Raw genomic sequence first — 11,860 nt, 5'->3', positions numbered from 1 at the left:
TGCGTAGTCGCCCTTGTCTACGTGGTTGTCTATTATTCCCATAATGTTCCCATAGTTGTCAAAGTAGTTGGTGAATGGAAACGTGTTCATTTTTGCTGTATTCTGAGAATTTCTAAGAGATGGCAAGTTGTGTGTATCATATCATATGTGTGTATCGTATGTTAATTAAATAAAGTAAAGGAAGAGAAAGAACATCATCTTGTGTACTGAGTTTTTTATTTTCAAAGAAATGTACATGAGAATGAAAGAACAGTAAATTTCTTGAAAAGGTGCAGAGCCTGCAACTCTGCTTTCATGACGTCCAGTCGGCAGTCCATTCCACCACTGCAGGGCCTGGACAAAAACGAGATGACCATCTCGATCGACCGCAGGAGGAGTGACGGGACATCCCGAACGCCTCCAGCGGCGCCACCTCATTGAATGGCCCAAAAGTTTGATGTACCCCACCACTTTGACTCGCAATGACTGCGATGCAGAATGGCCTTGATGAGACAGTGAGAAGAGCGTGTGGGTGGGTTAAATATGGCCTGGAGGCTTGAGGGAGCTGTTCCTTTCATTACCCTGTAGGCTAACAGTACCAGAGTCTTAAACTGGATGCGAGCTGCTACCTAGCGAGTGTAGAGAATGGTGAACGTGGGAGAACTTCGGGTGGTTGAACACTAGGCGAGGTAAGACGAGGCCAATTCCTTCTCCTTTTTTTGTTCACCAGCCCTCATGTGTGTAAGTCATTTTGCTGTACTGGTCGTGTTAACAGGTCGGGCCAGGCTTGCGTAAGTCTGTCCAGATATTTATCTGATCGTTTGTGGTGATCGCTATGAGCTTGGAATAGCTGCAGCGGTTGTAAGGGACAGGGAAGACCTGAAACAAGTTACCATTAGGAGGGTCAGTGAGCTGGATCCCCAGGCGTCTCATACACAATCCCAGAAAGACGTCCTCTATGTAGACGGCTTTAACGTGCCTGGACGCCTCCAGCAGCTTTCTGGGGAGGTCTAAAGACATGACATAGCCCATTCCCAGAGCGTAAGGGGGGTAGACTGACTCGGGGAAAGCTGTGCTGGGAAGGTACCATTTGGAGTTCGGGTCCCGCAGAACAGCCGCCCATTTGGCTATAAGTCCGGTCATGTAGTCGCACTGCGGCGCGGTCAGCAGCAGCTCGACCAGGTTGCGTACGTTGAGGAACATGTCCGAGTCGATCTTCATGGCGTAGGAGGCGTTGGGGCAGCGGGAGCTCAGCCACTCCAGCATCACCATGGTCTTGATGGTCAGGTTTTTGTAGCAGTCCGTGAAGTCGCTCTGCAGCAGGTCTCCGTGCTCCTGACTCTCCTGGAGCACCCGCTCCTGGAGCTTCTCCGCCCCGTCTCCACTGGGCAGCGCCAACAGGAAGAACAGACTCACCGCTTTGCCCAGTACCAGGCTCTCGGCGCCCCAGGTACTGCGGATGGCGTCTCGGGCTGCCCTGTTATGTGGCGCCACTGGCACCATCAGAACCAGGAAGGGCTTGTTCTCTTGGCATTTCCTGGGCTCGTCCACAATGAAGTGGTACTCATGCGGGTACTCTACATGGTAGGGTCCTGGCGACACATAAGGGACGAGTAAGGCTGCCGTAGTCTTTACTACAGAGATGCTCGATACTCCCACGGTTGTAGCCGTAGTGTCAGTATTAGCTGTGCTTTTGACATCCGTTTGAATACTTTCTTGAACAGTTGAGTTCTCCAATGCAGCTTCACTAGTGTCTATGTGAGAGCCAGTTGAGTTGAGGTAAATGAACCTATTAGTTAAGCCGTCGTAACCGTATGGGAACCATGCCGGCGACCAGCCAACGGTCCTTTCCACCAGGTTGGTGTTAAAAAGAACTAGCATCACTGCCAGTAGGAGAATGAATAAGAAGAAGCGATGACGTTGACATCTGCAGCACTTGCGCTTTTCTTGCATTTCCTGGCTGAGAGGAGACAGAGGATACATGTGGATGTGCTGTAGCATACAATAATATCAGGAAAAGAATAAGAATATTTACACAGTAGTACTTGGCAGTATTTGCATAGGCTTGACACTCACTCACAGTTAAAGTCCAAAGTCCAACAAGTGGTGTTTAAGCTGCGGTGTAAAATACCTTGCTTACTCGTCGGTTTCGACTCGCGGGTCCGGTAGTGCCTCCCATAGAGAATGAATGGGCCCGCGAGTTCACAAACTCACGGTGCCGTGAGTCTGATTCCCGAGACGCAGGAAGAAGACAGCGACACCGACATCGGAGATAAATCGGAGAAAGTATGCATGGTCGTCCTCCTGCGTGTAAATCGATGTCGATCTGGATCCGTCTCCCCCTCCCTGCGCACTTGTTCAGTGCGACTATTGGCCAGTTCACAGAGATGTCATAAAAGCAGAACACTCCCCTAATTCTCACCCCAAGCATAAAAGCATGTTTGCTCTCCAACATCAGCAACAGGTACCCAAAGGGTGATACGGGGCAAAAGTAGCCTACCAGAGACAACCACATTCCTCCTCTAAAGTTTGTCTATTTGTTTTGTTTCTCTAGTTGTTCCAAGGATAGGCCTGTATCAGGGTGTATCAGGGTGCAGGGGGCCTGTATCAGGGTGCATCCTAGCGTCGCGACCGCGCACCGGGATTTAGAAAACGACACTCACGGGCCCGTGACTACCCCCCCGCCGCGTCACGCTCGCCACATAACCCACACATCATACGGGCCCGTGACTCTCTCTCCCGTTTTCGTGATTTCGACCTCCGTAGCGTCGCGACCGCGCACCGGGATTTAGAAAAAACCCCGCCGTTTCGTTGGTGAAACCGCACGAAACGTCGACACTCGCGGGCCCGTGACTCTCTCTCTCTCTCTCTCTGCTCTCTCTCTCTCTCTCTGCTCTCTCTCTCTGCTCTCTCTCTCTCTCTCTCTCTCTGCTCTCTTTCTCTCTCTCTCTCTCTCTCTGCTCTCTCTCTCTCTCTCTCTCTCTGCTCTCTCTCTCTCTCTCTCTCTGCTCTCTTTCTCTCTCTCTCTCTCTCTCTCTCTCTCTGGTGAGACGCTGTTACGCTGATAACACCATGCGGGGGAGAGAAGACTCGGGCCTCGTCTTCACCCACAGCCGCAGAGACTTGTCCTTTTTTCATGTGACATACTGCGTCTGTTTTACTATGTGCCAATCACTATTGAAACTCTACATGATTACCACTGAATTACTTCTGTTTACTAATAAGACATGTCTTCATGTCTTCATGTCTTCATGTCTTTCGTTGGTGAAACCGCACGAAACGTCGACACTCGCGGGCCCGTGACTCTCTCTCTCTCTCTCTCTGCTCTCTTTCTCTCTCTCTCTCTCTCTCTGCTCTCTCTCTCTCTCTCTCTCTCTCTCTGGTGAGACGCTGTTACGCTGATAACACCATGCGGGGGAGAGAAGACTCGGGCCTCGTCTTCACCCACAGCCGCAGAGACTTGTCCTTTTTTCATGTGACATACTGCGTCTGTTTTACTATGTGCCAATCACTATTGAAACTCTACATGATTACCACTGAATTACTTCTGTTTACTAATAAGACATGTCTTCATGTCTTCATAAATGTGTGCTGTTGATTAATATGTACTGTCCCTGTGTTTGTTTGTCCCTTGAGACTTCGATTTGGAAGCGTCTGAGTGAACTCCATTCTCTATGGGAGGCCGAGATGGCGAAAAAGGGTGTGGCCCCCGCCCTTTTTCGCCATCTCGGCCTCCCATCGAGAATGAACGGGAAGGGATCCGGGAGTCTGGAATAACATTGGAAAGGTCAATGCGACATGTTCCTCAATAATATCAACAGGACATGATAAGAGAGTGATGTAAACTATGCCTGCAGGACTCTGTGTGTGCATGCGTGTGTCTGTCCAGGTTTCAGCTGGAAGTGAAATCAACACCATTATTAATAGAGAATACAGTGCTGCATATGAATGGGACATTCTCAGTGTGACCCTGCGTGTGTGTGTGTGTGTGTGTGTTTGGGGGGGGGTAGGCAACTCGGCCGGAGAGATTGGCTGCTCCCAGCAGGCAGACAAGCTGATAACACCATGCGAGGAAGAGAAGACTCGGGCCTCGTCTTCACCCACAGCCGCAGAGACTTGTCCTTTTTTCATGTGACATACTGCGTCTGTTTTACTATGTGCCAATCACTATTGAAACTCTACATGATTACCACTGAATTACTTCTGTTTACTAATAAGACATGTCTTCATGTCTTCATAAATGTGTGCTGTTGATTAATATGTACTGTCCCTGTGTTTGTTTGTCCCTTGAGACTTCGATTTGGAAGCGTCTGAGTGAACTCCATTCTCTATGGGAGGCCGAGATGGCGAAAAAGGGTGTGGCCCCCGCCCTTTTTCGCCATCTCGGCCTCCCATCGAGAATGAACGGGAAGGGATCCGGGAGTCTGGAATAACATTGGAAAGGTCAATGCGACATGTTCCTCAATAATATCAACAGGACATGATAAGAGAGTGATGTAAACTATGCCTGCAGGACTCTGTGTGTGCATGCGTGTGTCTGTCCAGGTTTCAGCTGGAAGTGAAATCAACACCATTATTAATAGAGAATACAGTGCTGCATATGAATGGGACATTCTCAGTGTGACCCTGCGTGTGTGTGTGTGTGTTTGGGGGGGGGGTAGGCAACTCGGCCGGAGAGATTGGCTGCTCCCAGCAGGCAGACAAGCTGATAACACCATGCGGGGAAGAGAAGACTCGGGCCTCGTCTTCACCCACAGCCGCAGAGACTTGTCCTTTTTTCATGTGACATACTGCGTCTGTTTTACTATGTGCCAATCACTATTGAAACTCTACATGATTACCACTGAATTACTTCTGTTTACTAATAAGACATGTCTTCATGTCTTCATGTCTTCATAAATGTGTGCTGTTGATTAATATGTACTGTCCCTGTGTTTGTTTGTCCCTTGAGACTTCGATTTGGAAACGGTAGGCAACTCGGCCTGAGAGATTGGCTGCTCAGTCTGGAATAACATTGGAAAGGTCAATGCGACATGTTCCTCAATAATATCAACAGGACATGATAAGAGAGTGATGTAAACTATGCCTGCAGGACTCTGTGTGTGCATGCGTGTGTCTGTCCAGGTTTCAGCTGGAAGTGAAATCAACACCATTATTAATAGAGAATACAGTGCTGCATATGAATGGGACATTCTCAGTGTGACCCTGCGTGTGTGTGTGTGTGTGTGTGTTTGGGGGGGGGGGTAGGCAACTCGGCCGGAGAGATTGGCTGCTCCCAGCAGGCAGACAAGCTGATAACACCATGCGGGGAAGAGAAGACTCGGGCCTCGTCTTCACCCACAGCCGCAGAGACTTGTCCTTTTTTCATGTGACATACTGCGTCTGTTTTACTATGTGCCAATCACTATTGAAACTCTACATGATTACCACTGAATTACTTCTGTTTACTAATAAGACATGTCTTCATGTCTTCATGTCTTCATAAATGTGTGCTGTTGATTAATATGTACTGTCCCTGTGTTTGTTTGTCCCTTGAGACTTCGATTTGGAAGCGTCTGAGTGAACTCCATTCTCTATGGGAGGCCGAGATGGCGAAAAAGGGTGTGGCCCCCGCCCTTTTTCGCCATCTCGGCCTCCCATCGAGAATGAACGGGAAGGGATCCGGGAGTCTGGAATAACATTGGAAAGGTTACAGTACTGTCTTTAGTAGTGTGTGGAATGTTTGTATTTTCAGTGTAGCCGTGTTCACATATTGACCACACTATCTTCTATCAGCAAGACATTCATGTAACTATCTGATCTCTCTCTCTCTCTCTCTCTCTCTCTCTCTCACACACACACTCTTTTTCCTCTCCCTCTCTTTGAATCACACTTAAGAGAGACATTTGTACAACTTAAGTATTTGCTTCAATCCTGCCAGTCCTGCAATGTGCAAGGAAATACTATAATATTAAAAAGGCATTTGCCTCCATAAATTTACTAAAATAATTTGTGCTCATAGGATTTTTGAAAAACAATAGTCATCAAATCTCAGCAATAGACCTGCATCAGTTCTGGTTCTGTAGAAGACTTCTATGCAGATCTGGCTCGGTAGAAGACCTCTAGCAGGTCTGGCTCAGTAGGAGACCTCTACACAGGTCTGGCTCGGTAGGAGACCTCTATGCAGATCTGGCTCGGTAGGAGACCTCTACACAGGTCTGGCTCTGTAGAAGACCTCTATACAGATCTGGCTCTGTAGAAGACCTCTACACAGGTCTGGCTCTGTAGAAGACCTCTATGCAGATCTGGCTCGGTAGAAGACCTCTAGGCGTGATGGGGTTTTCCAGGCCTGCAGGGCTCTTTTCTTGGAGAGTGACGAGTGGCTGTTGGACGAGTGGTCAGAGAGGTTTCTATTCTTGGCCGTATTCATCTCCTTGGCGTGAACTGCAGGGGCGAGGCCTCTGAACCCAGAATATGTATAGTAGGGGCTTGATAGTTAAATGATTGTTTTCAACCAGCACATAAATCAAGGCCTGTAACATTAGTATTATTGCTATGAACATTATTGCTGTCAGATACTATTATGCCTCTGTTTATTCTATTTTCTTAGCTGAAAAAAATGCATTGGATGCCAATATAAATATATATATATATATATATATATATATAAACATGTGTATTCATAAGAATTTATATTTAATTGTATTTAATTCAGATTCATATTAATAACCCACGTTTACTCTGTCTCTGTTTTCCCCCCAGTAAAATGTGCAGCTGTAATCCTCAGAGCCTCTAAGTTCAAATTCTTCACTTCAGAAAAGGGATCTTAATTTGGTGTTTAGTAATAGTGACCTATTATTCTTTTATTAAGGACGAATGTTTGTATACTTAAGAATAGGGAACCTATGCCTGCAAACAAGTGGTGTATTGTACATGTATTGTAGCATGACCACACTTTAGACCTGTTGGGCTCTGCTTAGGCCTACTGAGTAATGAAAACCATTATTAAACACTTACAGTGTGGAATACCTGTTCTGCTATTTCCATGAGACTTTTATTCTGAAAGAAAATGTATAATGGGGGTTTCCATGACAACTGTAAACAAAACTGGCGGGAAAATAAGCAAAGGGAGAGAATAGTCCTTAGAGCAGCCAGATATGGACGTCACTTTTTGTCACAAATAGAAATTGACACTTAACCCACAGTTTCTCAGCTTTCAGGAAGTGTTGGATTGTTGGAATTTTGTAGATTTTGTTGTTGTTTATTTGTATAGATTCTTTAGATATTTTTAAACATTTTGCCAGCAAGGTGGTCATATTCAAAGGGTTAACATACTGTACCAGCATTTACAGATCGCATGGAGTAAATCCTGTCCTTTTGAAATCACTGTAGCCTACAAAAAATCTAACAGTGGGCTAGCTGAGGTGTTTACCTCCATCTGTATGCAGTAGCAGCATGTATGCAGTAGCAGCATGTATGCAGTAGCCGCATGTATGCAGTAGCAGCATGTATGCAGTAGCAGTATGTATGCAGTAGCCGAGGGATCATTTGACAACAAATGGCAACAAAAAAAAGAAAAGTTGACAATGAGAACAGGCTGTTTAATGAAGACTGGACAGACAGATTCTTTTTAACTGAACTGGCATTACTCCATTCAGTTCAGCCACTCCCCTGCTCTCCCCGGGGGGCTGTGGAGACATTGATGTCCTTGTCAGAAATATTGCATCTCTCCAATATTGCAACTCTCCAGTTGGAGAGTTTCTGGTGAAGGAGGTGCTGTTGGAGCAGATTAACCTGGGATTATATTCGCATAATTTCCCTGTGAGGCAGAAATCTGGGATTATATTCCTATCATTTCCCTGTGAGACGAATTCACAATATTGCTGGGTGATGGCTTCATCTCCGTGTCATGTTCTGTGACATGGTTGTAGTCCCATCCATGCTCATTTAAAGGCCCTGGCAGAGACCTCCCCCCCCCCCCCCCCCCACACACACACACACACACTCATGTTCACCAGGGGGTGAGGCCATTCTGACTACTCTGTGGAAAAGCTTGGCATTTGTCAGATCTCATTTCTGTAATTCATTGTCCGTCTCCTTGGAGCTTGAACTTGGCCCATGTTGTCCTTTTCCCTTTCTCTCTCTCCCTTCTCCTCTCTCTCTCTCCCTTCTCCTCTCTCTCTCCCTTCTCCTCTCTCTCTCTCCCTTCTCCTAGCTGCCCTGGCTGTGTGACTCTGAATGGGTGGGAGCTGGGAATGGTTGGATCCTATCAACATCTTGTTTTGCTATACGGCTTAACATTTGAGGAATTGCTTCAGCTTTCTTACTTTACTTACATACATACTTACTTACTTACTTACTTACTTACTTCTCTTTGTTCCTTGAGGAACACAAGACTGCGACTATCTGCTTCCTGGTTCTGTCCTGTGCAGCAGGCTGTTCCTCACCCCCAGGTTAGGAGCGTTTTCAGTTCCCAGGTCACAATTGTTCACCAGGTTGTTTTTGTCCTCCAGGTTGATTCAACATACACCCGCTGTACGTGTGCTCACACATAGCTTTCACATACGCACAAACACACAATAATATTTTGTCATGGAAACGTGTTCATTTTTGCTGTATTCTGTGAATATCTAAGAGATGGCAAGTTGTGTGTATCATATCATATGTGTGTATCGTATGTAAATTAAATAAAGTAAAGGAAGAGAAAGAACATCATCTTGTGTACTGAGTTTTTTATTTTCAAAGAAATGTACATGAGAATGAAAGAACAGTAAATTAGTTAGTGTGAAAAATAATAATAGAAGAATAATATTCTACTTCTTTCTTCTTTCTTCTTGTGTACGTATTAGTTTTCGTATAACGTTTCAACTCCTGTTAGCTGTTTCTTCCCTGCAAAATGCAGAAGGGCGAGTGGTCTTTTGTTTCTCCTTCCCAGTGATACAGCATGGTTCCAATGATTAGGTTCCACTTTTTGAGTCCCCGCTGTAGTGCTCCAGCACCGGGTAGTAGCTCTCCTCCTGCCCCCCTCCCACCCGGAGCAGGGCCTGGAGGGACTCGATGTAGCTGATGGCGTTGCGCAGGATCTCCACCACTATCTTCTATCAGCAAGACATTCATGTAACTATCTGATCTCTCTCTCTCTCTCTCTCTCTCTCACACACACACACACTCTTTTTCCTCTCCCTCTCTTTCTCCTCCATCTCCACCTCTATCTCCCTCTTCTTCTTCTTCAGAAGTCTGACTTCCCATGCATGGAAAATCACCAAGCTTTGCACATAGGTTCAGTCCTATGCCAGAAGTCCTCAACTGGTATTGTGGGCCAATAGGTCTGATGGTGGCACTAAAGCAACCGTCTAAAGTTTACAACAAAAAAAAACATAACAAATCAGCAGTACCAGCTATCATTTTGCAACCACCTCCAACATGTAGGCCCAAGTGAGCAGAAACTTCCATAAGCTTTGAGCTGGCAGGAATTATGAAGTCCATCACTCAGGATTTACAGTTTCTACTATTGAATTTATTACTTTTCAGTCAGGCTGGAAATGACAAAACATTCTAAACACGTTTTCAGACCGAGAGAAGCATTTTCCACCATTAAAAAATTAGTGTCTCCAAAACTGCCAAAAAGAATGGGAAAGCCAAGTTCTCTTTAACTCGTGTAACGTGCGATGAATGTGTGAAGGAAGAAGAAAATAAACCGATGGTAAACTCGTATCGTGTACAAAATGGTCTTTTGACCAGCTACCCGAGAACGAAAGAACAGTAGATTAGTTAGTGTTAAAAGTAATAGTATAATATAATATAATATATAAAAATAATAATAATAATAATATATAATATAATATACTTTCTTCTTCTTAATGTTTCAACTCTGGGGATTTTTTCAGTTTTTTTTTCAGTTTTTTTTTTCGGGTTTCGACTCACGGGTCCGGTAGTTCCAAGTGACGTCTCCGGGAGGCAACATGTTTTAAAAACCAGTATTATTTAGTCTAATCTGTCTTTTCTGTATAACCTATATTTACGGTCTAACCAACTGTACTGCATATCATGTCTCGTACCTCAAAAACGGCCGTCGTGTCCCACCGCTTGTGTACCGGTATATGCCGAGATCGGGCCAAAAACACGTCTAACGGCGTTGCTGCGACGATGTATACACCCGTTCCTACAACGTTGTCTACACTTCCGTCGGTTACGTTTAATTTGTATTACAAAAAAGGCTCTTTGCGCAAGCATCGTAGTGCCATTTGCACGTTTGTTATGTTGCCTCAACTTCGATTTACGACGTTCGAACAACGTTTAACGCGGGACTCGCACACGAGTTGACGTCGACACTCGCGGGCCCGTGACTCTCTCTCTCTCTCTCTCTCTCCCGAGCTCTCGCTATAAGGGGGGGTGTTTTTTTGCTACCCCCCGCCGCGTCACGCTCGCCACATAACCCATCCATCCCCCCAAAAAAGTTGGCTTGCGGCTCTTCCATCCTTTCATTAAAAAATAAATTCATTCATTCCATAAGAACGTTTCTCTCTCTCTAGTTTCGCTGTGCATTTCTTCCCGCCCATTTTAGTTTATTGCAGATTTGTCATAAAATCATGATTCGTTTCGCTAGTGAGGAAGTCGCGTGAGAACCACTTCAAACCAATCATATAGGTAGCAAATCACCTTGGTAACAAAATTATTAGGTGCGTTTACATGGACAGTTTGAATCGGTTTCATAGGTTTGGAAGACCAAACCGATAGAAAATATGTCATATAAACACCTCGATCCGACTGAAATGCCCCAACCCGATTGAAATTCCAATCGCTTTCAAGGAGGTAGTTTAAACCTTTTCGAAACCGTTTGGTCCGTCACCTTGAAACGGATTGATGCTGCGTTCTGCGTTCATTCTGCGCATGCTCAAGACTTGACTAATCAAGGCACGCGCGACAGTTCCGTAATCAGCTGTTTGTAACCATCGTAACGCAATCACTCACGGCTGCGTGCGCGTTCGAAACATTTGTTTCGTTGTCGCATGTAAACATCCAACCAGTTTACTTTGTATCCCATGTATGCGCTCAAGATGAAATCAGCTTGAAATCAACCAGATTGAAAAATATTTGTCATGTAAACGCACCTATTGTAAACAAAATAATTTGCTTTGCGTGGGTCATTCTCTTTTACGACAAAAGCTAACGTAGCCTAGGCTACTGTACACAACCAAAGAATGTCTGGAAAGAAATGCGCAGCTAATTTTTTCTTCATAGAACGTAATGGTAAGCCATTCTGTCTGATATGCCAGACATCATTGGGACATTTCAAAGCCTCAAATCTCGAGCCCAGTCCAGTCCAGCCCAGCCTAACCCAGCCCAGCCCAGCCTAACCCAGCCCAGTCCAGCCTAACCCAGCCCAGTCCAGTCCAGTCCAGCCCAGCCTAACCCAGCCCAGTTCAGCCTAACCCAGTCCAGTCTAACCCAGTCCAGCCCAGCCTAACCCAGCCCAGTCCAGCCTAACCCAACAATAATGTTTTTCGTCTTATTTTAGACTGGGGTGCCTTGGGATTTTGAGTACTTATGAAGGGTGCGGTGACTGAAAAAAAGGTTGAGAAACGCTGGTATATATGGTGTGGCTCTGGGTGGTACCACAGTCATTTTTGTGGCTCTTAGTCTCTTGACTGGTTGGCCACCCCTGTTATACAGCAACAACAAAAAAACAAGTTTGTAAATATAACCCCCCCCCCCCCCCCCCCCCTCAGTTTTCGGAGTGGCAGACCTATTTTAATTTTCAGAATAGTGGACCCTTTCCAATAAAGAGAAAGGGCTGCCATTCCGATGAATTGAGGTCTTATTTTCGGAGTAGCAGACCCTTTCCAAAAAAGAGAAGGGGCCGCCTTTCCGATGAATGGAGGTAAATCATCGGAATGGGGAA

The 11,860-nt window shown here is 45.7% G+C and overlaps 1 protein-coding gene across 1 annotated transcript; it reads right to left on the bottom strand.

Annotated features, from left to right (window-relative positions):
- Positions 1 to 747: 747 nt before the first annotated feature.
- On the bottom strand, positions 748 to 1,860 carry LOC311327926 (beta-1,3-galactosyltransferase 5-like; the record flags this gene model as incomplete). The annotated part of the gene is made up of 1 exon (XM_084461037.1): positions 748 to 1,860. One exon carries the CDS (start codon positions 1,858 to 1,860, stop codon positions 748 to 750), a length of 1,113 nt encoding a protein of 370 aa, XP_084317163.1.
- Between the last annotated feature and the right edge of the window lie 10,000 nt (positions 1,861 to 11,860).

The sequence above is a fragment of the Borostomias antarcticus genome (assembly GCF_949987555.1).
Source record: "Borostomias antarcticus genome assembly, chromosome: 35".
Classification (NCBI taxonomy): Eukaryota; Metazoa; Chordata; class Actinopteri; order Stomiiformes; family Stomiidae; genus Borostomias; species Borostomias antarcticus.
Note: the sequence above shows the minus strand (reverse complement) of the source record. Positions and strands in the feature narration are given on the sequence as shown.